Source organism: Athene cunicularia, assembly GCF_003259725.1.
Source record: "Athene cunicularia isolate RWA chromosome 1 unlocalized genomic scaffold, athCun1 chr1_part1, whole genome shotgun sequence".
Taxonomy (NCBI): Eukaryota; Metazoa; Chordata; class Aves; order Strigiformes; family Strigidae; genus Athene; species Athene cunicularia.
Genome location: NW_020799091.1, coordinates 127,442,626 through 127,469,873, shown reverse-complemented (window position 1 = coordinate 127,469,873; position 27,248 = coordinate 127,442,626). Strand labels below are relative to the sequence as shown.

At 49.3% G+C, this 27,248-nt stretch overlaps 3 protein-coding genes across 5 annotated transcripts; 1 reads left to right on the top strand and 2 right to left on the bottom strand.

Moving 5' to 3' along the window:
* Window positions 1-5: 5 nt before the first annotated feature.
* Window positions 6-6,455, top strand: PHB2 (prohibitin 2; the record flags this gene model as incomplete). Its single annotated transcript, XM_026847274.1, has 9 exons — window positions 6-103; window positions 206-285; window positions 1,083-1,267; window positions 3,071-3,200; window positions 3,650-3,753; window positions 4,187-4,264; window positions 4,797-4,873; window positions 5,080-5,085; window positions 5,882-6,455. Coding segments are annotated over 9 exons (792 nt in total), but the record flags the coding sequence as incomplete, so codon positions are not given.
* A 3,825-nt stretch (window positions 6,456-10,280) lies between these two features.
* Window positions 10,281-26,542, bottom strand: PTPN6 (protein tyrosine phosphatase, non-receptor type 6). Of its 3 annotated transcripts, XM_026843525.1 has the most exons (16): window positions 25,631-26,542; window positions 25,365-25,465; window positions 20,168-20,290; window positions 19,666-19,860; window positions 16,306-16,528; window positions 14,997-15,113; window positions 14,730-14,843; window positions 14,231-14,327; window positions 13,747-13,826; window positions 13,507-13,656; window positions 13,258-13,389; window positions 12,827-12,981; window positions 12,466-12,533; window positions 11,921-12,072; window positions 11,131-11,228; window positions 10,281-11,009 (listed from the first exon to the last, which is right to left on the bottom strand). In XM_026843525.1, the coding sequence occupies exons 2-16, from the start codon at window positions 25,376-25,378 to the stop codon at window positions 10,901-10,903; spliced, it is 1,827 nt and encodes a 608-aa protein (XP_026699326.1). In that variant the 5' UTR covers window positions 25,379-25,465; window positions 25,631-26,542; the 3' UTR covers window positions 10,281-10,900. The 3 variants fall into 3 exon arrangements, with proteins under 3 accessions (XP_026699326.1, XP_026699334.1, XP_026699320.1); XM_026843533.1 differs by lacking the exons at window positions 25,365-25,465; window positions 25,631-26,542 and adding an exon at window positions 20,534-24,371; XM_026843519.1 differs by lacking the exons at window positions 25,365-25,465; window positions 25,631-26,542 and having other exon boundaries at window positions 20,168-20,503.
* A 124-nt stretch (window positions 26,543-26,666) lies between these two features.
* On the bottom strand, window positions 26,667-27,242 carry C1H12orf57 (chromosome 1 C12orf57 homolog). The gene is made up of 2 exons (XM_026843544.1): window positions 27,083-27,242; window positions 26,667-26,994 (listed from the first exon to the last, which is right to left on the bottom strand). Exons 1-2 carry the CDS (start codon window positions 27,204-27,206, stop codon window positions 26,846-26,848), a joined length of 273 nt encoding a protein of 90 aa, XP_026699345.1. The 5' UTR covers window positions 27,207-27,242; the 3' UTR covers window positions 26,667-26,845.
* Between the last annotated feature and the right edge of the window lie 6 nt (window positions 27,243-27,248).

The following is a 27,248-nucleotide window of genomic DNA, read 5'->3' as shown; positions in this document are numbered from 1 at the left end:
TGCCTCTTCTCCCCGCAGTGGAAGGCGGCCAGCGCGCTATCTTCTTCAACCGCATCGGCGGCGTCCAGCAGGACACCATCCTCGCTGAGGGGCTGCACTTCAGGTAGGGCCCAGCTCCCCCCGCCCCGAGGCCGGCCCCGCGGACCCGGGCCCCGTCCGCTGCGGGTGCCCGCGCCGTAACGCGCCGCCTCCCGCCCCCCCGCAGGATCCCCTGGTTCCAGTACCCTATTATCTACGACATCCGAGCCCGGCCGCGGAAAATCTCTTCCCCCACCGGGTCTAAAGGTGAGAGTGGCCCCGCAGGCCGGAGTAGGAGGCCCAGGCGGCGCCGGGAGGGAGGAGGGACGGAGGGAGGGAGCGAGCAAGCATTGTTACCCGAAAAGTAGGTTCGTCCCCGGCGTGTAATAAGCCAACACGTTTAGGAGAGATATTGTATTTATTCAGGCCTGGGCACTCGGTGGACCTTTCTATAAATCAAGCACCCCAGCAGCAGGTTTCCATACTCCTTTTATACACAAAAATCAGGGGTTAGTGCTTTTTTAAACACACCTATGAGATACTGGTTGGTTAGTGATTAACATACAATTACAATATAGTTCACATAATGCTTCTACTACTGTGCAATGCTCAGGGGAAGGGTCTTAACCTGGGCAGGGGTCTTTTCAAGCTGTGGGTGTGTTTCTCAGTACGATAATGAAGGGAGTTCACTTTCAGCACACTCAGAAGTTGGTTTCATTGCCAAGTTCATTAATTGAAGAGTCATTCTGCCAGGTTGTCAAATAACTCATCCTCAACATGGTCCCAGACATTCTCTTTTATGGTCCAGGATGTTCTGCTTATTTTCTAGGGTTTGGAGATCAGAATCTATCCTTTTTGAATTTCTTATCACTAATCAAGGTAATTTTGACCATGCTTCAAGGTCTTGTTTGACCAAGCTTCAAAACCTGGTGATTCCCCCCATTTGTGCGGTACCTGTGGCTGATTAGCACAGTTACTAACCATGGCTACTAGCCACCGTGAAGTGTGCTTATTAGGAGTCGTCCAGCTGCAGTGCTGGCCCTGCTTATCTCTCTTCTCTTCAGACTTGCAGATGGTGAACATTTCGCTGCGTGTTCTCACTCGGCCCAATGCTGCAGAGCTGCCCAGCATGTACCAGCGCTTGGGCCTGGACTATGAGGAGCGAGTCCTGCCTTCCATCGTTAACGAAGTGCTCAAGAGCGTGGTTGCCAAGTTTAATGCTTCACAGCTCATCACTCAGAGAGCACAGGTAAATTGTTCTGGATATTTATACCCAGTTTACAAAGAAATGACTAAACTGTGGGTATGGGGAATGTTACAACAGATCAAGATAAATTTATTGAACTGGTAGATGGTGCATCCAGATGGAAAGGGCATCCCACTTATCTTTTAATCCAATAAAGATACAAACATTAAGGCTACATCACTAACTTCTGAGAAGAAAACTGGATTCGTTGGTATATAGCATGTAAAACTAGGCTGTAATGTAACGATGGGGGAGGGAGAGCTGATTTATATCATATCCCATAGGTAACAGCAGAACTGGTTTTAAAAATAATTATTATCTGGCCCTTTATGGGTATCAGAAGAGCTGTCAGAGCAAACTAAACAATTTTAAAGGATCTGAAAAGTGAAGTGGGTGAGCAGTCAACAAAGCAGTAAACTTCCAGTAGCGAATGCTACAGAAGGGTAGTAAATATTTATGTTTAGAAAAAGATGGGGGGGGGATTGCAAAATAATAAAAATATTTAGTTTTAAAAAGCCTATATCTGAAAGTTTGTGTTCTGATAATTTGATTACCATGGATGCTGAGAATATTCATATGTTGCAGCCGAGGGAGAGAAGTTGCTGGTCGTCTTCTAAAAGGCTTTAGAGGAGGTCCTGCATGAGATTGCTAGAGGATAAGTTGCCAGATAAAATACAAAGCACCTTATAACTAGTTTCTGATCCATGACAAAAAAAAAAAAAAAGCAGAGTTGAACTAAGTGTCCAGGTCTTGTTTTGAGAACTGATCCATAGCAGGGATTGTCAGGGTTTTGTGCTAGGCCTCATGGTGCACTGAAGGGACTTGTTAATGGCATTGTATAAAGAGAAGGAGTGAAAGGGAGGATGTGACAGCAAAGAAACAATGTCTGCAAGGGATTTAGATTTATTGGAAAAAAAAAAAATTACTTGTTAAGTATCTCTGAAATTTCTGAACAAACAAGAGTTGAATTTGCCTTCTTGTCATATATTCATCTAGTGTTCATTACTCTAAAGTGATGTATCTTGAAGCAGTTGATAATAAGAAGAAAATGAAGTAACTTTATGTAAGGCACTCACAATTCACACAGTAAATGTTTCTGGCATCATTGTAGACTTCTACTCAAAACAGCTGCAATAAAAGTAAAAGCAAGTGCTAGACTGATCAAGTGTTTGATACTGTAACAGTAATTTCTGTTTAAGTCAGTATCTGGTGCAGTACTTGTAAGCCTGCCTGGAAAAGGTCCTGGCAAGTTAAAGGTAGAATAAATCAAAATACCTCCCAACAACACTTACCCAGAGAGACTACTGAAAGTATAGCAGCCACAGGAGAGGAGTATCTGCAGTAATTAAGAGATGTGATACACAGTAAAAAAAAAGACTTGGTAAATTTTTTTCTGTATTTGAATGCAAATATGAGGAGACAAACTGCAAACAGTGGCAAATTCAAGGTGGAGAAGGAAATGCTTATTAGTACAACGTGGGAACTGTGGAATTGAACGTGGTAGGATGTGAAAACAAAAAAAAACTTTCGAGTTTTTTATTTTTGCAATATTAATGATATGGTGTGGTTAAGTACTAACCATATTATATATATTTTTCTGAAAATGCAGTACACAGCTATAGATATGCAATATTACGTAGAGGCAACAGATTCAGATATGGTGTTAATGTTCAGGGTTTGTGTTAGGTAATCTCTCGGGCTCGATGTGAATGAACTGAGAAGAGCAGTTGTGCTTCACTTTTGGAGTGCGCGGGAAGTGAGAAACAGCCTGTGTTTGCTACTTTTTTTGCTATATTTGTGTTTCAGGTGTCTCTGCTCATTAGGCGAGAACTGACAGAGAGAGCCAAGGATTTCAGCCTCATCCTGGATGATGTGGCTATCACAGAGCTTAGTTTCAGTCGTGAATACACTGCGGCTGTGGAGGCTAAGCAAGTGGGTGAGTTTAGTTTATGCCTGAAAAGGGTGGATTGCCTTTTCCTTTTCACCGAATTACTGAACAAGGATGAAGAATTTGGGTTAGTGTGATACTGCTTTCGCATTGATACAGCTACACAGTTAGAAACCTTAGCCTCCTTAGTAATGGAGCTAAACAGGTTATTTTACAAGTATTACCAGAAAACTTTGGGTCATAGCTAATGGGATAGACCATCTGAGGGTCTGAGTTCCCAAGAGTAGGGCTCCTCTTCAAACTGTCCCTTCCTACAAGGATTGAGTAGAGGGTCTGGATGCCAAGTACACTCAGATATGTTTGGTACTTGTGGATGCGGCTCCAGAATGCTGTCGGTTCTTTCAGAAGCAGAGCCCCCAGCCCTCAGCTCTAGGGTTCTGGTGGCAGGCTCAGAAGATGGGGTCTGCCTCCAAAGCTTTTGGCCGTTCTTTCTGCAGCTCAGCAGGAGGCACAGCGTGCCCAGTTTCTGGTGGAGAAGGCCAAGCAGGAGCAGAAGCAGAAGATTGTCCAGGCTGAAGGGGAAGCTACAGCTGCCAAGATGATATCCTGGTTTGGAAGATTTTTGTGGGATGTTGCTTGTGAGCTGGACAGTCCTGAGAATGTCACATAGGGCTTACACTTAAGAGACTGTTATCAGATTATAACTTCAAGTAGGTCACTGTCATTTATTTCTTTTCGCTCACCCCACTGTTGCCTGGAGTGAGATTTGTCTGAGGTTACAGGTCAGAGCAGAGGCGGCCACAAGCCTTTGCTCCTTGTTTTAAGGTTTAAATTTTATTGCCTGTGTGTGTCCAAAATCCATAATGTTCTTGATTGGGGGAAGTAAAAATCTGTCTGCTTGAAGGCTGAAGCTATTGGGCTAGAGATTGCTTCTTAACCCCCCTAAGATGTCTGATGGTGTGGCTTAAGAAGAATTCCTTGTGGGTAGGCAGCTTCTTTTAGCAGGTTTTTCCTTAACTTTTTCTCCCTGGTACCTTGGTGAAGCTCTCAGCAGGAATCCAGGCTACATCAAGCTACGTAAGATCCGAGCTGCTCAAAACATCTCCAAAACGGTGAGCACTGGGGCGCAGAATTTTCTTCATCCTTTTGCAATGCTTGTGCTGTCTTCCCAGCCCAGTGGCCACATGATGAATTTAAGGCGAAGGTGACCTGCCCTGTCCTGATCTTTGTTCCTGCCCAGCCCTTTTCTCTGCTCAAGTAGAGCTTAAGATTTAGCTTGCCGTGAGATGGGAGGCTAGGAGTTCATGCCCTCCATGTGACGAGGCCAGATCCACATCAGACTCCATTACCCACACTCGGCTGCAGCCACCAAAAGCTCCTGGTTTCCTGCACGCTGAGAAAGGGGAACAGATAAGTGTGGGATCAAAGGTTTTTCTGACAGAGAGAATGAGCACTTCTAGAAAGTCTGATGGTGCTGGCATGGGAAGTCAGGAAGTTAGAGTTGTTTTGGGGATTGCCTTGATTTAACTGAGATCTTAATAAAACAAGAGTAGCTGGAGTAGGAGATAGGTTCTTTGGTAGTGCTCTTCCTCCACGTGCATTTATACTCCTTTATGTTATCTCTGCAATGGATTTCTTTTTCAGATTGCTGGCTCACAAAACCGTGTATATCTCACAGCAGACAACTTGGTACTGAACCTGCAGGATGAGGGCTTCACCAGGTAAAGGGGCCAGCTGGCTGGATTTATCTGCACCCTACCTGTGACCTGGAGCTCTCTCAGGATCTTTGAGAGAAGCCTGATGCCAGAGGACACAGCCAAGTAGGGAGCAGTCTTACTTCTTGTGGAAATTGAGGTTTCTGTTAATCTAATCAATTTACTGTTTATCTTCCTTCCTCCCACTCCTTACTGCATCTCCTGACACACAGAGGAAGGTAAGGCACTTTTTATTTTGATCCTTTTTAGTACTTGGAAGGAGGGTGTTCATGTTTGCCTGGTGCCTGGGATGTTTCTGGCTTGGGCCTTTCTGGCCACAGGAAGTTTATTCCATGTCTATCTCCGTTCCTATTTTTGATGTGAAGCTCGAAGCCTTCCTTGCACAGACTGCACAAACATCTACATCAAGTAGGAGACACTCAGTAATTGGAGCTTTGTGTATGTCCTGTAAGGAACCTGGCACAGGAGGGCAGGAGTAACTGAGGAGCCTCTTCCAATCTGTCCTGTGTGTACAGGGCGTTTATGGCAGAGAGGGTTGTGAGAAGACTATTAGATGATTGCAGGGATTTGTCTTGGTTTGGGGTAATGCTCTCTAGGAAAGATGCTTTCGTTACTCTCCAAAAGCTTTCCAGTCCATGCTAGAAAAGCCTGTTTCCTGCTTTTGTAGTTGGCAGGAATTTGGTGGCTTTGCATAATCTGTCCAGTGTTTACTGGAAAGGGCAGTGCCAGTTTGAGCTTAGTCTAAAATCTTAGATTTCCTACAGTCAAGAAGGGAAGCCAGAGCTGGTTTCTCTTCTGTGGGATCTCTGATTGCAAGATCGTTCTTCCTTATCTCTGACCAGATTCTGTCTTACTCTCTCTGGAAGGCTTAGGTGGCTTTGAAAAAAGTATCTGGTAGGAAGGACTTGGAAATCCAGATAGTCTGGGTATGACACCCCCAAGGCTGTTGTGAGGGTCTGGTTCAGTTTTGCTTATGCTTTCTGGACTAACAACTCGCTTCTGTCTCCCTTTCAGTGACAGTCTCCTACTCAAACAAGGGAAGAAGTGAAAGAAGCTGAAGCCTTCTAGAATCAGCGGTGCTGACCAGGAGAAGATAGGAGTGAGGAGCTTTGAACTCCCTCCACTAGTGTTGTTTGCCCTCACTTTGAAGTTGTTATTCCAGTAGCCAGATTGGGTTCCCATGCCCCTGTTCCTCTGTGGCAATCCAGTTCTGGGATTGGACTCTGCCCCTGGGCAGCTGTAATTCCTTCCTCACCCCACCCATTAATTCTGGGGAGGGGGCAAGGGGGCTTATTGGTATTAACCCATGTGGATATACTAATTCACCTCTAATCTTCATTAATCTTTAGATTTCTGTAGGGTAAAATCAGAATTCAGTTTTGGCCGAGAAAGGGAGTTCTGCTGCCATCACTACCAGACTTTTTTTTCTAGTAAATTTTGTTTCACTCTTGATCCCAAGAGAACCTGGGATTGAATTCAGAAAAATGTCATTCATTGGGTGCCTGTCACTGCTGGAATATCTAATTGTGTCACTGTCTGCTCAGTGATTCTTTCAAACATTTCTAAAAATTAAAACACCCAAAATTTATAATGTGTCTTAATGTGCTTAGTGTCTGAAAAAGAGGTTATTTTGCATAAGGGGAGGTGGAAGAGAGCTTTTCTTTTCTTGAAGACAGAATTGGGATGCTGTGGGGAAAGGAGTTACAGGAATATCCTCCTGTTCACTGACAGATCATAGGTGGGGGAGAGAAGGAGAAGGTGTGGATGCTTCTCTAGCTGCGTGGGGACTAGAGCCAGTTTCTTGGGTGCCTGTAGGTGCTGGAGATGAGTGTAGGTTTCCCTACTGTGTCCTGACCTCCATTGTTAGACCTTGGGGTTTTTTCTGCCCTGCTTTCCTGGCCAAAACTAGGAGAAATCTCCCTCCACTGACTAAACTCTCTTCTGTGCTTAGGTTTCAGAGGCAAAACCTTGTCTGCTTCAGGGGGGAGCTTCTTCCCTGTCTCACTGGCCTGAAATCCCTATGGGGATTTCACAGAATCCTGAGTTGGAGGAGATCCATGAGGATCACCAAATCCAACTCCTCACTGCTCACAAGTCAACCCAGAATCATGGAATTATCTTGGTTGGAAAAGCCATTGAAGACCATCCAGTCCAACCATGAACCTCACCCTGACTGTTCCCAACTCCACCAGATCCCTCAGCGCTGGGTCAACCCGACTCTTCAACCCCTCCAGGGATGGGGACTCCCCCCCTGCCCTGGGCAGCCCATTCCAACGCCCAACGACCCCTTCTGCAAAGAAATACTTCCTAAGAGCAGCATTGGCTTGGGGAATGCTGTTCTTGGCATTAGCATGGCATCACCATGTCACCATCGGTCTTATCTTTTGTACGCTCTCCAGCCTTGCCTTAGCTCTGCTTACATGTTTGACACTAGATCAGGGCAGGGAGCTCAGGTGGAGTCGCCTAAATCATCCTGCTATTGCCTTGCCAGTGGTGTTCCTGCTCCCTTCAGCAAAGCATGGGCCTGTCCCACAGCCTGTGGCAGGGCTATAAGGGTGTGGCACCTGTTCCCAGCTGGTTTGCACAGTGTGCTGGGCTTATGTGATAAGGTTTTGGGTAGCAGGGGAGAGGGATACAGCAGTGGCCCCTGGGAGAAGCTTCTTGAAGCTCCCCCAGATCCAAGGCCAAGCCAGTTTAGTGATGGCGATCATGTATTTAGGAAGGGAAACCTGAGAGGGGGCTGGGGACTTTGCGGACAAGTTACGGGAAGGTCAACTCTACAACCACCAAGATCAGTGGAAGGAGGGAGGTGTGCTGTGGCAGAGACCCCCCCTGTGTCCCATGGTGAGATGGCAGGTACCCCACCACCACCATGATCACCAGAGGAGCAGAGATTCATCTGTGGGGGACCCCCAGGACTCTGCAGGAAGAAGCAGCCCCCACCATTGCAATTAGGTGCTGGGAGGAGCAACATGTGGAGGTGACCCAGGGTGGAGTATCTCGAGAAGATACATCCCGTGGGGAGGAGCCACAGCAGAGTCTCTGGAGGAGTGTATGTGTGGGAGGGACCCCCTGCGGGGCAGGGTGGGGGGATGCAGAAGAGTGTTGCCCCCTCCTTGGAGGAAGAAGCAGCAGCACTAACTGCACCCCCCCATCCCCTGTCCTTCACCAAAGCTGGGCCCGGGAAGAAGGGAGGGACAGCGGGGAAGTGTTTTAAGATGTAATGCTTCTCCCTGTCCCATTCTGCCTTTTGAGTGTTGGTTTTGTTAGTCTTTTTAATTAAAGGATGTTCTTGTTTTCTTCCCCTGTCTTTTTGCCTGTGACCATTAAATGGGTAAGCCACCCTTCCCTGCCCTTCTCTCCACTCCTGAGCCTTTTGATTCATTTTTCTCCTTTGCAGCACTGGGGGGGAGGGGGAAGGGGTAAGTGAGTAGCTGCCTGGTGCTCAGCTGCCCTCTGAGCAAAAGCCACAACCTACAGCCCAGTAGCCACCTCATCTTGACAGCTCCCAGGCAGGTGCATCACCTTGCAGGCACATTGGCCATCGCCACCGGATTACAAGCTAAATAGAACAGAGTTCAAGATATGCCTCATTCCTTCTCACTTCTACCCCTTCACCCCTCTGGATTCGTGCTCTAAACCGAGAGGGGAGAGTCTGGCCCTATGATCCCCACGCCAAAGCAGGAGATGATTACAGCTGGCCTTTTAACATGCTTGGCAGGGTCCTGTGTCATAGAGCTGATGGTGACTGATTGTGCCATTATATCCCATGGGGCCCAGACATGGCTCCCTGTCCCCCATTTCCAAGTGTTCTTGGTCTGGATCCTGGGTCACTTTGTTTTCCCTAAGTGGGACTGAGCTCTTCACAGAATCATCTTGGTTGGAAAAGACCTTGAAGACCATCCAGTCCAACCATTAACCTCACACTGACAGTTCCCAACTCCACCAGATCCCTCAGCACTGGGTCAACCCGACTCTTCAACCCCTCCAGGGATGGGGACTCCCCCCCTGCCCTGGGCAGCCCATTCCAACGCCCAACAACCCCTTCTGCAAAGAAATACTTCCTAAGAGCCAGTCTGACCCTGCCCTGGCGCAGCTTGAGGCCATTCCCTCTTGTCCTATTGCTTGTGCCTTGGTCCAAGACACTCACCCTCCTTTCAGGTAGCTGTAGAGGGCCATGAGGTCTCCCCTCAGCCGCTTCCCATAAGACCTGTGCTCCAGGCCCTGCACCAGCCTCACTGCCCTTCTCTGGACACACTAGAGATGGCTCTTCCTGGTCCAGGACACCTGAGCCCTCTTTTTCACTGGGTAACAAATGCCCCCAGCCTAAGCAGTACCTGTACCTGTAAATTAAGGATTCCCCTGCTCATTCCCTGTGATCTAAGCCAGCTGCCACAGAAAGGCTCAGGACTGCACACTGTAGCTGTGGCTTTATTCAAACTCTCTCAGCATTCTCACAAATGGTTTCTGGGTACGTTTCACAGGCTGGGGTCTAGTTTTAACCAGCAAGACTTAACAAACTGTGCTGAGTTCCATTCTAACATCACCCAGGATAGGCTCCAGCACTAAGGAATGCTCTCTGGCACTCATACACTGGTACAAATAGTGGTGGGAAGAGACCTCTGGAGGTCTTTAGCCCTGGCTGCTGATGTACATGGCACTACTGCCAGTACTAGGTCAGATCAGCTGTGGCTTTGTCCATTTAAGTATTGAAAGTTTGAATTGTGTCTGATAAAACCAGTCTTAGTGTTCAGCCTGAACCTCCTAAGCTGCAGTTTGAGACTGTTGCCTCTGGTTTTATTATCTGCCACTGCCATCATCTTCTTACCACCCCTCTGTGGAGTTGTAGATGAGAATATCATATTGTACCTCTCAGCCCCCTCTTTCCCAGACTAAACAACACAGCTGCCTTAGCCCCTCCTTGTAGGGGACTAATCTCTGTGAAGCCACAATGTGGCTGTGCTCTGGTCTACCTTCTCCATAAAGATGAAGTTTCATTTCTACCAAGCGATACCTACATCGGAGCAGTCAGGCACTATGCTGTTTGCTGAAGCAGCCCTTGTTACTTACCCTCCAGCTCAGGTTGGATACTATCAAAGACAGAGGACGACAAAATGGCTAATGATCTGGGAGCATGAGGACGACCTTTCCAAAGACCAAAATTTAAGTTCAAATGCCTGTATCTGAGTTTGTCCCAGCTCTGTGCTCAGACTTACCTGATGACTACCTCAAGCCTCACAGCAAAGAGCCACCATAATTGGTCACAGCTTCTGTTTAGAAGTCTGAAGACTGCAGGAAGTGATGAAAACTAAGCTAGAGCCATTCTTGTAGGTCTTTGCAGAGCTGCAAGTGAAGCCAAGTATGCAGCTATACTCAAAGAGAAATCATAGAAAAAAGCTTATGGGACTCAGCATTCAAACAAATACAAGTTTATTTACAAACAAAGGAGGAAACATGGCCATCCCATCAAATTATGGTATATTTACAGCATCCAATCAAAGGATCAAATAGAAAAGGGATTGTAGGGCAGAGGGTTGATATTAAGGAAAGAGGAAGTTTCCTGTTGAATGGCAGAAGAGCTGAGCTGAAATGGTCCAAAACCTCCATACTTTAAAAGCTGAGGCTTCAGGGCACTGTACCAGGCTAAACCCTCACTCACAGTGGTGGGCAGAGCTGTAGCTCCTGTGAAGAGCTTCCTTAGCTCTTCCTCCAGGAGTCTGCTGAAGCTGACACAGCAGAGGTGAGTTTGGGCCCCAGTGCCTAGGGAGCAAGGGAAGGAAGGGGCAGGAGTTTTTCCCATTAATGGATGATGAAGGGGCAGCAGGAGCCTCCACTGTCCTGCACAGGCAAGGGACAATGGTCAGCTGAGCTGGAAAGCAGTCTGGTTCAGGGCACTGAGAGGTGGCACGGAAGAGAAGGGGAAGGCCTAGTTGCAGTCCAGGATCAAGGAACACAAGACAGGCCAGCCTGGACGCGAGCTGCAGTCCTGTACCCCACGTTCAAAACCCCCACAGGGCTACCTGCAATGTATGCTTATTTTTTCTTTAGTGAGCCTTTCAGTTTCTTCTCTGAGGAGTGTTGTTTCCGCATCTTCTCCTCCTTTTTCCCCAAGTTTTCATAAACCATCAACTCCTCTTTCTGTCTGTGAGACCAGGGAAAAACAAGGGAAAAAATGAGCAAGAGGGAAAAGCCAGCCAAGGCATCAGGGAAGACTCTTGCCAGAGGCAGGCGTAGCTGGGCCTTGGCCTTAGGTGAGCTCTTACTTGGAGCATTTTCGCGAAGCCTTGGCATGCACATTTCTCACTGCAGGGGGGTAGGCAATGTTCCCATACTCAGACTCATTCGGCTTGCCTTTCTGAGACTACAGGAGAGAAAAACCAAGCTGAGGAGAGTGTGATCTGAGGCATCATGGAAGAGTCCTGGCTGTTTGACAATGCTCATGCCAGGATCTCAGTGGAGGTTGGAGAATTGCTGAAGTCTTCAGTGCACTCTGCCCGCTGCTGTGGGTGCAAATACAACCTTACACAGGGGTGAACAGTGGGGCAACAGATTTCTGGAGGCACTGGAATGCCTGAGAGTGCTACTAAAGAATACTGAACAGAGAGCAGCAGCTACTGGATGCTGCCAGAGGCTACGAGGAGACATAAAGGATGCCACTTTTTAGCTGGCAGGAGAAAATCCTGCAACCACAGAACCAGGATGGGAAAAGCAGAGAGGAAAGGAGAGGGCCATGCCTTTGCCTGTCCTAGATTTAGCTTGTAAGAAGACAGCACTTGGTGGAGATGTTATATAGAACATAGTTGAAATAACTGCATTAAAACTTACTGCTGTTTATAGGTGCACAAGGGGTTGATAATTGAACGGCTAACACTGCCCACTGAATTTTAAAGCGAGGAACAGGGACTCAAATCTCAGTGCATCATTTTAGTCTAGGCAGGTCCCAGTGGTCCCTTTTCTAAGTTTTATACTAAAGCCTGGGAAACAGAGGGCTTGGTCTCAGAGCCATGCAGGGCCTAGACTTGCAGGACAGAAAAGCAGAATCACCTTTCTCACCTGGATAACTTCCAGCTTTTTCTTGGTTGTCTCTATAAACTGGCAAATGGCCATGTAGATGAACTTGTACTGGGCCTCTGTCTGCACCATCCCCGAGCGTTGGGCCCTCACCATCTGGATGGTCTTCTGGATGTCAATGTCACAGTCCAGCCCTAGTAAGGGGCACCACAAAAGCTTATGGCCACGCTTACTGCCCCCTTCTCCCAAATTTCCACCAAAAGCAGTCACAGTGGAGGCCAGTCAAGAAGTTTCTACCCCCCTCCACACTCCTCACTTCCATTGGGACCTCCTATCCCTCCTTCCTGCTCAGCATCTTTCAAGTCTGGCCCTGGAGGAAGAACCCAAGCTCAGGGAAGGCTGAAGCCCCACTAAGTGGATATGGTGCAGAGATCCAGCAGCTACCACTTAGCCAGGATCTCCCAGGGTCCTCTCCCAGGATCTCACACACCGATATCTGGGAGTTCTCATCCATTGGCAGCTGGACTTAAGGGCACAGCCCTACTGGGTAGGCCAGTTCACTTCAAGATACTTTGGGGTTATCTTACCCTTGGTGGAGATGGTTTCCACTATCATATCAATGACAATGATAGTGCCAGTGCGGCCAATCCCAGCGCTGCAAGGAGAGGACAAAGAGAAGTCAGAGCAATACCAGCTCCTGAAACAAAATGCAGCTGCTTCTGGGGAAGGATGCAGTACTTGCAGCAGCTGTTCAGCACTGCCACAAGAGGATTAAACAGGCAGAGAGTTTGGTTTGGGGGCATCGAAGAGGAAAAAGCAAATATCAGGGCTGGCATATGTTTCACTCACAAGCCCTGGGGAAGAGCTGGTGAAGCAGGACAGACTTTCTATACCTCGCCCTAGATGAGGAATGGAGAATGCTTCCAAAGCCCAGCCCTTTGTACCAACCTGCAATGCACCAGAACAGGCCCTGCATCTGGGATGCTCTCTTGCTTCTGGTTTATTTGGTCAAGGAAGCTGAGCACTCCTCCCGGCTCGCTGGGTACACCGTGGTCAGGCCAGCTCAGGTACTGGTAGTGCCAGATCTCACGCGCAGCCTTACCCTGATAATAACAAAACATGCCCTCAGTGAAACCGCAGCTCAGGTGTATCCCCTGACCTCTGGCCCAGGGAGAAGTGGGTCTGAAGCCAGAGAGAATCTCTGTCTCCTGCACACTTCTTGGTGATTCCACCAGTGTGATTCCAGCCCAAACCAGGTGGGAATTGCAGGCCCAAGAATGATCCAACAGCAGCATCCCCAGAGCACCCCACGGTTCTCAGCCTCAGAGGTGCAGTGACTGTTAGACCAATAGCTTGATGACAGCCCCTTGACCACTCACGTTATCCATTGGACAGATGCAGAGGTGCCGGAGTTTGTACTCCAGTGCATCGTGCTCCCCGGCGTTCTCCACAAGGTAGGGACCATATTCCTTCGTGCTGCCCACCTCTGGCCAGTAAGGCACACATTTGTTCTGTGCAGGCAGACAGGGCAGGGTGAGGATGGGCAGGTCAGAAAGAGAGAAAAAGCAGAGCAGTGGTTGAGGGGGGAAAAGCGGGCAGCTCCAAGACACCTACAAACTGCTGCTTACCCGCCCTTTTTCTACCTCCCGCGTAGTCATCACAATAACGCGCGTGTTCTCCTGCCACACCATTTGCCAGAAATCATTGACTGTGGCATCCAGGCAACCCTGGCTGGCAATGTAGGTCTTGGTGCACTCATCTGGGCTGATTAGGTTGTTCTGAGTGTGGACAGGGGAAGATCAGGAGGGCTGAGGACCAGGCAGGCCTTCCCCCATTTTGGGCATACAGCCATCTTTCATGAGTCTCACCTTGACATAGTTGGCATTGATATAGTCAGATCCAGGTATATTTGGGTCCCTTCCTTGCAGGATGACTCTGGAGTGATCAACTGGGGATGCAGTGAAAGAATAAACAGAGCAATGAGATTTCACACCCAGCCACATGAAGGTCCTTCACTGTCCCACATCACGTCATTCATGCTACCCAGCACGCCCCATATTTTTACCTCTCCTCTGGGGTCAGAATGATCTCATCCCATCCTCCCATCTCTCTAACCCTATGATGGGCCATCAGAAGCTAATGAGTCTGACAAAACCCTCCCTCCTTCCTTCAAGGACATGAAAAATCTGTGATCTCTCTCATCAGCTCTTAAATCCTCAACACCACACACCTTGTAACCTGCTTTGGAGGATAGAGCGGGCCGAGGCAGGGCCAGGGATGACTCAGACAGCTCTTCATTGCCTGTCTGTGTCTATTTGGGGTTTTTTTTTATAGTGGAGAGGCAAGACTCACAGGGCAAGATGTTCTTGTATCGGTTCTTGCTCTTGTTTTCAGGTCTCTGACCCTCATAACGGTCAAACAGCTGCTTGGCTTCCTGCTTTTGCAGACTCTGAGACCAGAAGAAAGAATAGTCACAATGTATGAGAGGGGAGGTGGGCACTCAGAGGAATAGTGGTGACTCAGGGAACACACGGGCATGCCTGTGAGGGAGCAGAGGAGTGAAGAAAAGCAAACCTAGAATTGAAAAGTCCAAGGTTCATGCCCTTACTGTCTTGCTGACTCATTCTCCCAACCATGAAATAGCACATTTCTGTCTCACTGGATTTGCTTAAAGATGACACTCACTCCCCAGAGGAACAGGTTCCAAACAGACTTCTTTCAGAGATGACTTGACAAGAATTTACATGACACCTGAGAAGTTCATGTCCAGGAAGAAATCAAGGTTGGAGAATGAGGTGGTACACAGGGACTTCCCAAAAAGCCAGAATGATGTCCCACAGCAGTTTCTTACATCAAATTCCTCCCAGAATCCAGCCTTGGATGTCTCCTCAGATAGACTCTTCTTATTCAGTTCCTGCACTCTATTCTCAATGTCAGCAGCATTCACCCTCGTAGCATAGTAAGGCTGGGGATGGGAAAACACAATGCTTTGGCATGAGAGAGACACTGCTGGAGAGAAAAGCCTCCTCTGTGCTGGGGAGAAAAGGAGGAGAGGGACACAAAGAGAAAGTGGGTTCCCTCCAAAGGATCCCTAAGAAACAGAGGAAATGGGATTTACCTGCTTCAGGTACACAAAGGAGCCAGACACCTCCTCAATTCCAATCTTCTTGAAGTGCTCCACCAGATCTGCCAAGCTGTCAAACACCTCAGCACCTCCAACTGTGTAGCGTCCATTCTAAATGGAAGAAGAATGTGGAACGTCCCACTCATGACATTCCTATAGACAAAGCTGATAATGCTCAGGGAAAAGGTAATACTGGGGTGCAAAGCCATAGGCACCACCCTGTGCCATCTAGAAGAGAATTTCCTCTGTCAGGAAAGTAAAATGATACTTTGCCCTGAGAACACTAAGCTCACAGCATGGTGAACTGACTCCTGTTCTCAGCAGATGGAAGCCCAGAGAAGGTATATTGTCCTCAGCTCTCATTTAAGGTCAGTTGCTTTCTGTCCTTGCAATTTCCCTCCACTTTGCATCGTCCCACATGAAAGAAATAGAACTAGTGATAACCAGGTTGGTAGCATCCTTCAGACTAAGTGTGGAGGTCTTGCAGATGCCCCTCCTCCTCCAACAGCTTTTAACTCTTTTGATGAACTCATAGTTAGATTGTGAATCCTTCTCTCTGTTTCACCACAAACTCCCTGTACTGAATCACCTCGGTTGGAAAAGACCTTGAAGACCATCCAGTCCAACCGTGAACCTCACGTTCCCAACCCCACCAGATCCCTCAGCACTGGGTCAACCCCTCCAGGGATGGGGACTCCCCCCCTGCCCTGGGCAGCCCATTCCAACGCCCAACAACCCCTTCTGCAAAGAAATACTTCCTAAGAGCCAGCCTGACCCTGCCCTGGTGCAGCTTGAGGACATTACCACTTGTCCTGTTGCTTGTTCCTTGGTTCCTCATCCCCCCTCTCTGCACCCTCCTTTCAGGGAGCTGTAGAGGGCCATGAGGTCTCCCCTCAGCCTCCTCTTCTCCAGACTAAACCCCCCCAGTTCCCTCAGCCGCTCCCCATCAGACCTGTGCTCCAGACCCTGCACCAGCTCCACTGCCCTTCTCTGGACACACTCAAGTCATTCAGTGGCCTTTTTGTAGTGAGGGACAGAATCACAGAATCATCAAAGTTGAAAAAGACCAACTGGTCCTAGAGTTCCAGGTCACAACGAGCTCTGCTTCCTCCAGCATCTGAGCACCCACCACTGCCTGTGGTTATCCAGGCTGAGGTGAGGACTTAAGGAACCTGTACTTTGATCGAAATTCAGAAACACTGCTGGTGGTAATCAAGCTGACAGGGCCCATGTTTTTGAGGACATGATCAGCAGAGATTAGCAGAGACCTCTTCCAGTCCCTTTTGCTCTTCCAACTACTCACCTCACACATGATCTTGATGTGCGTGACTTTGAGCCGGGCCCCAGAGGCACTGGTTGCCCCAGCTGGTGGAGCATCAGACCCAGGTTTAGGCTGGTCAGTGAGGACAGACAAGACAAAATCCCCAGGTTTACTGAGGCTCTCCCGCACCAAGAATGTCCAAGGAGTGGCTTTGGCCTGGAGAAGGGACTCAGCTGCAGAGCCTGACAGATGCCCATGGTACCACCTAGGAAAAAGAAAGAGACGGTCACGAGAGGTGGAGACGCAGATATGTGTGTGTCCTTGAGTTGATGAGCAAGGGACAGCATCACTGGGGAAGGCTGAGGGAGGAAGAAAGAAAGGGAGAGGCAGAGAGGAGGGAGAGAGAAGGAAGAAAATCAAGGGAGGAGCAGGATCTTGGGAAAAGCAGATGAGACAGAAAGGAGAGAGCTGGCAAGAAAAGGAAACAGCAAGGGATGAGGTAGAGGTAGAACAGACCCAGAGAGCAGAATGCTGGTACCAGAGGACATGATGGGAAATCACCAAGTCTGATCCAGTTGTGTGACACACACAAGCACAGATAAGCAGTGCTCGCCAGCTTGAAGACCAGCTAGGGGAGGGTAGTCTGTGGGTTTCAGCACCTCCCAGCATTATTGGGATTGTAGCCTTACTGCTGCAAGGTGCTTTGGAAACTCAAACACCAGGGAAACAAAAATAAACCTTCAGTGAGTCAGAAAATCTCCCACTGCATTTAGTAGCACTCAGATGGGTGTGTTGAGGTCAGATCCATGAAAAAAACATCCCAGCAACCTGTCTTTCTGAAACTCAGTCACCTCTTCATTCAAAGGATATTTCTCATTCTCTGGGCACATCACACTGCAGCAATCAGTCATGGAAGCGAACACCAGGAGCCACTAGGAGTCCATATTCTGCTCCTGGTACTTAGCACTGTTGTTGATCCATGTGTACTTTCCTGTCCTTAATGCAAACACCCAGCCAGCAGCTGGAAAGAAGTCCGCTCAGCACAAGGTGAGGAGCACCCCCATCTGACCGAGGTGCTCTCTGCTTTGCTGCTGGACTGAGTCCAGGGCGCAGAGGGGCACAAGCAAGATGCAAATGGCACAGCTGGTGCAGACAGCAGAGCTGCCAAGCCCCTTCCCACCTACAAAGGTCTCGGGGCAGGTGCATGTGCCTGCCTGGTTGGATCTCACCGCGCTGGGTCGTAAGGTGTAAGTGAGGGTTACCGCAGGTGAGACAGGACAACTCTGGAGCCCAGGGCTCTTAGCCCTGCAGAAACTTCAGATGTGACCCAGGTTGTCTCTGTGCAGATCCCCTAGTTCCTCATGCCTGTCCCAAGCTCCACAATCTCTGTGGACCACACCAGAAGGTCCCAGGGGACACTGCTGAACTGCCAAGTAGAGATGCAGAAGGCCAAGTCCACTGCAAGCTCTGTCCTGCTTCCACAAAACTCCCTTGGAAGTTGGAGCTGGAGATCCAAATTATAGAAAGTTGAGTGCTGTGAGGTGCGCTGAGCACGGAGAAATGCTCTGGATCATTCCCCTCCTCCCAGTACCCATTTTCTGGTGAACCCTTCTCAGCCCAAGGGCCACGACAGCCCTGGTGCTCCTGCCCTGGCCCCTTCCCTCCTTCCCAGCTCGGTGTCAGGCAGTGGATTTGGGCCCTTCTCCTCCAGCAGGGATGTACCTAGTTCAAACAGGCCTTTCTGGTCCAGGAACATCCCTGTTTCCAGCTGGAGCCCTGTGCTGGGATCTGCGTTCAGGGGCCTTGGCAGCATGGCTGCTGTGCCAGCCAAAGGCCGTTTTCACTGCAGCTCTGTCCCACTTCCACAGAGCTGTCTCAGCAGCTGGAGACACAGCCAGTTTTGGCCGTTTCCTCCTGTGAACAGCGTTTCAAAAGCAGGTAGCTGTTGCATCAGACTGACTTGCAAATGCCCCTCTCTGCTCCTGATTGTTGCAGGTACCGCAACAAGCACCAGCCACGCTCCATGCATTGCTGTGCATGCTGGCATCAAGGCCAGGTTGGTGCTCAGTAGACGAGCCAGTGTGGTTAGAGATGTGGAGGCAGGCTTTTGCTGCCCACAGAGTAGCTAACAGTGGAGGCCTGGGGTGGTACTGGTGTCTGTGGTGAACTTCACATTGTGAGAAGCATCTGTTCCCAAGAATTGAAATGGAGTTCAGGAAGCCATGCCCCAGTCACAGAAGCAGCTGGGGCATCCATTCACCCTCCCATCTGGCCAGACCCACACATTCCTCTACACAACATGTAGGAACCATTTTGACAGCAAGATGTGGCAGACAGTTGTTTCCTGGCAAGTAACTTCTGTTGATCCTCTTCTCAGACACTGCAAGAAGTAGCTGGTGACTTTCATGGCATAGCAGTCATTAATTTTTGACCCTCCTCCCAGAGGAGTGTTCAGCCACCATGTGCCAGTGCTCAGATGCACCCCTGGGGAATAGGTGATCACTCCTGTTCATCAGAGAGGTCTCTGGGCCTCCCCTCTACAGGTAGGAAGGGGTTAATGGGTCCCGTTTCCCCCTCCCTTCCCCCAGTAGAGCCCAGCTCTTAAAAAGCCATGTGACGGAAAATCACTTGGGGAGACAGCAGAGGAGCTTTCGTAAGAGCTTGTCAAGGGGGGAGAAGTTTCCAACCGCAGGGAGGAAGGGAGGAAACTGCAGGGCCACAACCCAACGGCCTTGAGTGGAGAGGACAGCTGGGGCAGGCAGGTGCTGGCCCTCTGCAGCCGGACCCTGGAGTAAGCAGGGGTGTACCCCAGTGCTTCACCCAGGGTGTCGTTGCTCCCCGTTTCCAGGTGCACAAGGAAGACCTGTCTGCCCCAGATCACAGCGCGACTGCTCCCCAAGCTGCATCAAAGAGCCTGAACGCACAGTGCGAGGGCAAAACCATCTGATTTGATTTAGGAACTTGGTGTCAGAGATGTATGCAAAGTGGGGACAGGAAGGAAACTGAGCAGGCCAGGAATAACAGGGGAACATGGTCCTGCTCTGTTAGGTGAGTCACCCAGGCCTGGAATAACCAAGGTGGTTTGGGGCAAGACTGAGGGCTTCCACATAACATATTATTCTACGGACCACTGCAGACCCATAACTAATGCCACAACCTTTGCTTTTAGGAACAGGATATAAATAGCAAAAGCAACAGGAAACCAGAAGCATAAATAGAGCCCTGTTAGGTCTGCTGTGATGGGTCAAGGTACATCCAGCTATTCCTGGGGATGCTGACCCCAGAGAAGCACAGGGGGCTGCGGGAGGCAGGAAGACACATTTTGCAGGGTTTGCCCTGGGCACACATAAAACACAGAGGAGGTCTAATCACGACACACTAGCTGCTTTGCTTTCTCCATACCTCTCTGTAGTGGGGTCGGAACAGTTGAGTGGGTATCGCAAGTCGATGATGGTTCCATCTTTGTCCTGCAGTGAGCCCTGTTGCTGCGTGTAGTACTCCACCAGTTCTGACAAGGTGGCAAACTTCTCCCCTCCGTACAGGTCATAGAAATCTCCAGTATTCTGGATGCGGATGTGGGTTACCTGATCACCAACCCTGTGGGATGATGTACAGAGCAGTCCAGTGAGGCAGTTGGAAAAGAGGCAGGAAGTGTTCTGCGTTACCTCCTGCCACAGAACCAGAGCAAACCATTCCAGTGAAAGGAGATGACTGGAAAGGGAAGCTCCTGGGGCAATTTGAGGGAGGGTCTAGAAGATGCTGTTAAGCTCAGGTCCTTTTACAGCTTGCAAAGAACTCAAAGGAATAAGGACAGGATGAAGAAGATGTCACAGGACTTGTGAGTATCTAAGCATTCTGCGTACATAACCCTGGAAAGACAGAAGTTGGAGACTGAGTTACTTACCGGACTGAAAGAGAAAAATCCCCCTGATTCTTCCGACTAGGTCTGGCCAGAAAGCTCCCATGGACACCTCGTCCCTTCAGTAAGGCTTCAGCTTCCAGCCCACTCAGGTCACGATGAAACCACCTAGCAGAGGTGACAGAAACAAGTCCAAGTGAATAAAAAAGGCCAGGCACTATTGTGGAGACCTGTACAGTGAAGAATGGTCCCTGGTCAGCATCCCTAGAGATACCCGTACAGGTGACAGCCAGCAGCAGCATCCCTTCCTACCTGATGCCTCCCCCAGACTATGAAAGGTTTCCACTGAGATGCAGCTTCCAGGATGATCCCCCCTCCTCTGATTTGACCTACTTTCCTGATCTCTCTTACCTCACCATCGTGGAGGATGAAAGAAGAGGGGGCCAAGCAGCTACCACCAAAGCAACTCAGAAAACACAGAGGAAAAATCAGTTTGCGCTGGCAAGAAAAGGGAAGTCGGTCTGTGCTGGAGTGCCCAACGCCAAGCTGTTTCTGCGCCTCTTGGGAGCTGGCCATGTATCTCTCCTGGCGTCTACCATCAGTCCATTCGGCCCCTCTCCATCTGCCTGTTTCTGGGTATGTGCCCTGATCTCCAGCCCTACACAACTTGGGCACAGACAGGCACAAGCCTGTGCGCAGCCAGGCACACACAGCTCCAGGAACAGGAAGCGCTCTGAGCCATCAACTCCCCAGCCCCAAGCTGCTTTGCTCACTTCTGCTTCTCCTTTTGTGTCTTTCCTCCCCATCCCCCCTGTTATTCTTGGGTCCCCGTCTATTTTCACACCAGGATTGACTCTAACAAGTGCCAGCCACACTCACAAAATTCAGTTTTGCACATTCTCCATTCCCCTTCTCCCCCAAAAGGCCAGTGGGAGACAAGAGTGCTTGCCACCCCCAAGCCTGTGCTGTGGGGGTCACCCACACACCTATCAGGCTGAAGCAGGCAGCACACTGTAGCATCCATCGAGCCATGAAGCAACCTACTACAGGTTGTGACTGCCCAGCCACACTGCTTGGCTCTGCCAGGCTGCCCTCAACTACCTCGTGGAAACCTCCATACTCCAGCTCTGGGCAGGTAAATACTCTACGTACAGCCACAGGGGAAATCTCTGCAAGCCCAGAGCTGCAGATTTTGAGGTTCAGGCACATCTAGGCACAGCACTGCCTTCCCTGAAACAGCTTGCTGGGGGACAGGACTGAAAGGAGGGACATAGCTGGGAAGGGATGAGGTGGGACATGGTGTGGAAGCTGCCCAGAAAAGCAAGCAGAGAGCAGGACTAACAGCTAGGACCTACAGTGGGCCCACCCAGCACCAAGATTGCTTAGCCTAGACCCTTTAAGATCCCAGTACAGCATACTGAGGCCAAAGCTGTCAACCTGGACAACTAGATACAAAGAGGGAAAACTAACCATTTCCAGTTACCTAGCCATTTCCAGCTACAGCCCAGGACTGCCCTTTCCCAGAGCACTGGTGTCAAGGTCTGCAGGTTTCATGAAACAACGGGAGCTAAGCAGCGGCCAACTACAGCAATCCAGCTGGCAAAGGAGCCTGACTTTTCCCTAGGGCCTTCTGAGCTACCCTGTGTGGTGGCAGGGGCAGCAGAAACAGCAAGAGACTTGCTCATTTCAGGTATCAGCAGCTGCAGACTTCCCTACATACCACCAGACTAGGAAATCCTGCAAAAAAACTGAACAGGCTGCTAGCAATGACCAAAACAAAACTCGTGGCCAAGACAGAAACTAACAACAATGGGAAGTACAGGAGAGATCAGCGGGAAGCTGAACTTCATTGCTAGAAAGGCAACCCAGGCACCTACATCAGCTTCCTTTGAAATGCTTCTTGTTTCACACACATTATAAGCTGGCATGTGGTGAGCTGCAGGGATCTAGCTGTACTGACTTAAAACTGATATTAAAAAAAAAAAAAAAAGAAAAGGAGACTTTAAAGGCAGAGACCTGTGGCTCAAGGGACCAACTTCTACACAAAGTTGTAGAAGTCACACCTAAAAGACTGCACCTAAATCAGAGCCAGTCTAGCACTGGCACAGGAAAAGAAATACTGTTTAGTGGTAGGAGAGAAATGACAGAACTTCTGAGTAGAAGTCCTAAAAGATAAATCCTGATATCAAAAGAATATTAGATTATGTAGGGTCAATAAGAAACCATGGCAGACAAAAAATAAAACCTAGCCACCGATAGACCTTATGAACTGACTGGAGAAGAAAATCTGTCTGAGGAAGAGAACATTAGTGTGATGCAGGGAAATGGGGAAAGAACAAGGTAGAAAAGAGCCCAGCTCAGAATACAAAGGGTGAGTTAGCACTAAACCCATGTAATTCACTGTCCTCCAGCAGGACATGCCACAGGGTGCAGTGTAACCCACACTTGTGTGGATACAAATCCCAAATCACATAGTTTACAAGATGAATTCATATTTCTGATTGCTTTCAGCTCAGGAAAGGACCGGATGCACCCAGCTGCCTCTGTGCCTTCGATCTGGACCATTTGATTAAAAACTACCAGGGAGGAGCTCCTATTGGTAAGGGAGGGAAAGTATCACAGCAGAGACATGACTGTTTCGTATCTTTGAGGTTGCTCTCCCAGATGGCTGCAGCATGGAACAGCAGACTATAATTGAGCCACTAAAATACTTTCTTAATATAATTAACATGTCAAAAATTTAAGCAAAGAGATTACTCTTATGCTGTTGTTTGGCTTTCAGTATAACACAGGTGGTAGAACCTCATCTTGAAAATCCTGTGGGGAGCCAAGCCACAGCTAGCACAGGAACAAATTTAGAGAAGATAAATGAAATAGCTAATTAAAAGACACACACATATGGGCTGCTGCAAAAAAAAGACACTGAGAAACTGGACAGAATCCCACACAAGGCCACTAAGGCAGTGATGAGCCTGAGGCACAGCAGAGATGGAGGAAGCTAGGTTTGTTCAGCCTGGAGAAAATACGCTTAAGGAGGCATTTAATGGCTGTCTGAGACTACTGAAAAGGGGACTGAGGTTTTTAGAGATGATGAGCCAGATTCTTCTTTGTGGGACACAGCAAAAGGACAAGAGGCCTAACTTGCAGCGAGGGAAATCCTGATTAGCTATCAGGAAAACTGACACACACGCTCCACCCCAAGGGCGGTTCAGCAATTGCCACAGGTGCCCAGGAGGCTTCAGAGTCTCTGCGCTTGGAGATGTCCAGGACTCACTGGATGGAGGCCCTGAGAGCAACACGATCCAGCTTTGGGGTTCAGCCTGCTGTGAGCAGCGGGTTGGACTAGATCATCCAGAGGTCAAAATGGTTGGCAAAGGAAGAGGTTACATATAGAGTTTCTTTCCCCCCTGTTTGCCCTAAAGCCTCTCTTTGCAGCTACTTGGAGTCAACGGCCAAATCCATGCAAATTTAGCATCATTTGGCAAGAAGTTCCACCGCTCAGTTACAGAAACACCCCCTCCTTCAGCTTGCTTATAACCCACTGCCTGCCTCAATTTTATTAATAACTGGCTGTTGTAGAAGACAGACAAATTAATGACTGGTTCCCAATTCCTATTCACCCTCTCCAAGCTGCTCATGATATAGGTCTGTAACACCCATACAGGTCTTTGCCAGGCTGAAGGCTCCAACCCTATTAAGGTATTCATCTCTGACCCTGTCAGAGATGTTTCCAACTTTGGTGTATTCTTCTGGCAATAAGAGCAAAGGGTGGCACAGAACTGCAGTGTTCAGGATGCTGGTGTGTCACGGACATATATAGAGAGTGATAATTTCTGCTGTTCACCACAACCAAGCATTAATTACACAGACCTTACAATTAGTTCACAGTTCATTGTTTTGTATGTAAATTTTGAAATTTTTTTTCTGCATGAATGTTGTTTTACATACGCCTATATGGAATTTAATCTGCTATTCTACTGCCCACTCATTCGCTGTGATCAGGTCCTGATGCAATTATTCATTCAGCTCCCACCCTATTATCCTGAGTAACTTTCTACCATCAGCCAACTTCCTCACCTCACCAAGCTCTATATCCAGGTCACTTGGAAACCTACTGAACAGCATATAGTTCAGGTTAGGCCGCTGTCATCTGACCACTGACAACTTCCCTTTGCTGTAAAAAAATAGATGTTTATTCCCACCTTCCATTTTCTATTTTACACTAGTTCTTTACCCAAGAAAAACTTAATCTTCTTTCTTAGGCCATAACTTTAGTTTTATTTAAATACTTTGATGAGAAAATCTTGCTAAATCATTTTTTTGGAAATCCAAGGACACTGTATCAGCCAGACCCGCCTTATCCACAAGCTTGCTAAGTCCCTCCAAAGCTCCAGTTTTACACAACAGCATGTTCCTTCACAAAAGGAGATGCTGTTTATATCACACTCGTTGCTTTCTCCATTATACTGTCTACCCTCCCGCCCAGACCTCAACTTTGTTGTTCTGTGCTTCCCTTGCGTTTGAGGGATCTCATTTGGAGCCCCTTTTGAGAACCGGCATTGCACTTGTTACTTGCAATATTCATTGCTGAGATGATTTTAGGCAGGAGGTTTTGCCATTGTGCACAGAACTGCATCACAACTCAGCTGCTAATGCAGAGTGAAATCCATCTGGGCTTGAGAGGTGGGCAGACAGACCCTGTTCCTGTGACCTGCCCAAGCCAGATGCTCTCTGTCCAGCCACGGGACCCCAGGTCAATGTGGGGCCACCACGGTTGCCCAGATCCTTACCACAGAGCAATGCCAGTGTGAATCCAGATTCCTTACCCCACGCCACTGCTATCTCCAGAGCAGAGCACCTGTTTGGAGCAACTGGGAAGATTTTATGTCCTGCTGTTCCATGAAGGGCTAGAAAGACTGTAGTGACTCAAGAAATACCCAGGTTGTAAAAGGTCAGCCACTTGACCTCTCTCTGTACAGAACCATTCAGAGGTGCTGCAGCGGAGAGCACCTGCAGCAAATTGGGCATCGCAAACCCTGCTTGCTCTCTGTCAAAGCGAGGAGCACCAAAGGTAACAGCAGTAACAATCTAAAACTCTGAACTCCAGTTCTCTGGCTATCCTGTAGCTCCTGTTCGAAGGTAGGGTTTTTTCCCTTCTGTGTTCAATTCCTAGTGCCAGTACTTTTATTTTTCTCACCACCAACTCTTGTTTTCTTCCCCTGACTACACACACAGCACTCACCCACAGGATGGCATCAGAATCTTGACTCTCAGACCCCCACTGATGGGGGACTGGCAGCAACCGGTGGAGGAAGTACCACAGCCCTTAACCAGAGGGTCCTACTAAAGAAAATAAAGCAATGTTGGAATTATCGAGACAGAATCTTAAGACGGACTTGGGAGTGAGATCAAAGGCCTCGCCAGAGGATGGGCGGACTCGCACCCTCCTGCCAGGGCTGGATTCTCATGGCGGGGAGCGCCTGGGCTGCGGCACCTCCCATAACTCACCTGTGTCTGATCCACACAGGAAGTCCTGAACTCCGCCTGCTCCTTAGGCGGTGGTAGCTCCAGGTCAGGCAAACCGAAGGCTTCAAGCAGAGGGCTTAATTTTCACCATTTGCAAAGCACTTCCTGGGCTGCAGTTAATGAATAATTAGAGGGGTGGGGGAAAGCCAAGGCCAAGCCAAGAGAGGTAGAGGGAGGCGGAAGGGACTGCTCTGCCTGCCTCCTATCCACCGAGCTCACGCCCTTGCTGGCAGTGTTCCCACCTGGTTTGTCACTGAAAGGCACAGAAGGCGAAACTGGACGCAGCTCTCACGCCTGGCTTGCAGCTCCTTGCTCTCCCAGGCCTGGCTTCCTCACCCTCTGTCCTGCCACCGTCACCCTCCCCTAAGAAATCACCCTCCTTCTGAGGGCAACAGGCACAGAGGCAGGAGGCTATAAGCAGTGACTGATCTCCCTTCATTCCAATCAACGAATGCTTGGAAATCGGTTTTACATGGAAACACAAAACATCACGCTGGAGGCCGCTCTGTTAGGTTTGTCTCTTTCTGGTCCCAACAAGACGCGAGCTAGCATTTTATGTTTATGTTGTTCTAATGCAGGCTGCAGGCGCATGGGGCATGCCCAGCCCTCCCACACTGCGCTGCTCCCTGCTGCACCTCTCGCATGAGGGCTAACGCGTCTGATCGCAGACTCTGCCACAAAACAACGTGGCCGCAGGCTAGAGTTAGCTGCACCCACCCTGCTGGGGACAGGGGTCTCAGCAGCATTTATGGCACTTCGAATAACCACTTGTAAATGCTTGCTCAGAGACAGGGCTTAGCACCTCCGAAGTGTTTTTTTTTAAAAAAAGTCCCTTTAATACCTAGGGCTTCACACTAAGGCTTGTATAAACTACAACCTTTTTGCATAACTTGGTACCCGCTGGGCCCCTCAAAACAGTAGCATAGTTTTCATCAGGCAGTGCTGTAAACGTGCACTAGGGAAACGCATCTGTGCCTGAGGAGGACCGCTGAGCTCCCCTTCATTCACAAAACAAGGGCGTTTTCAAGACATCTTTTATTCACAAGCAGACACACAAGCAGGCACAAAGCATCATCCCCCACTCCTTCCAGGTCAGCATCTGCCTTGTTCAAGCTCCACTCCCGGGGCTGACTGGACCTACAGCTTGGAAGGGGGGCACCAGTCCGAGCACCGCGACCCGGCGTGGGAGGAGGGCTCTCAGGAGGTCGCCACTCCGCCGGTCCCGGCCCCGTGCGGCGGCAGCGTCATGGGCGGCAAGAACATGGCCTTTAGCTTGCCTGACATGCTGGCGATCTCCGGGTCCTGCGACTCGTAGGACTTGATCAACCGGGCGAACTTCAGGACCCCTGCAAGACAGCGGGTGGAAGAAGGAGGCACCCGCCCGCCGCCCCGGCGGCGGGCCCGGAGCTCCCCGCCCGGCAGGGAACAACCCACCTTCGCCGTCGTTGCTGAAGCCGTAGGCTTTGATCACGTCCTGCTGGATCTGGGTGGCCACGGGCAGCAGGAACTGCAGCATCTTGCCCATGTCGTTGCAGGCGTTGTCCCGAGCCTCCTCCATCCGCTGCGCGTTCTCGGGCGCCCCGAAGGCCTTGATCACCTC

Bases quoted from the DNA above. Each gene is read 5' to 3' on its own strand.
- C1H12orf57 (XM_026843544.1), bottom strand. From the start codon at position 27,206: ATGGAGGAGGCTCGGGACAACGCCTGCAACGACATGGGCAAGATGCTG. The intron at 26,995-27,082 runs GTGGGTTGTTCC...GCTGTCTTGCAG, and splicing joins CTTCAGCAACGACGGCGAAG to GGGTCCTGAAGTTCGCCCGG.
- PTPN6 (XM_026843519.1), bottom strand. From the start codon at position 20,424: ATGCTGCTGCTGGCTGTCACCTGTACGGGTATCTCTAGGGATGCTGAC. The intron at 13,657-13,746 runs GTGAGACTCATG...GTCCACACTCAG, and splicing joins TCAATGCCAACTATGTCAAG to AACAACCTAATCAGCCCAGA. The intron at 13,390-13,506 runs GTAAGCAGCAGT...CTGCCTGCACAG, and splicing joins GGGAGGTAGAAAAAGGGCGG to AACAAATGTGTGCCTTACTG.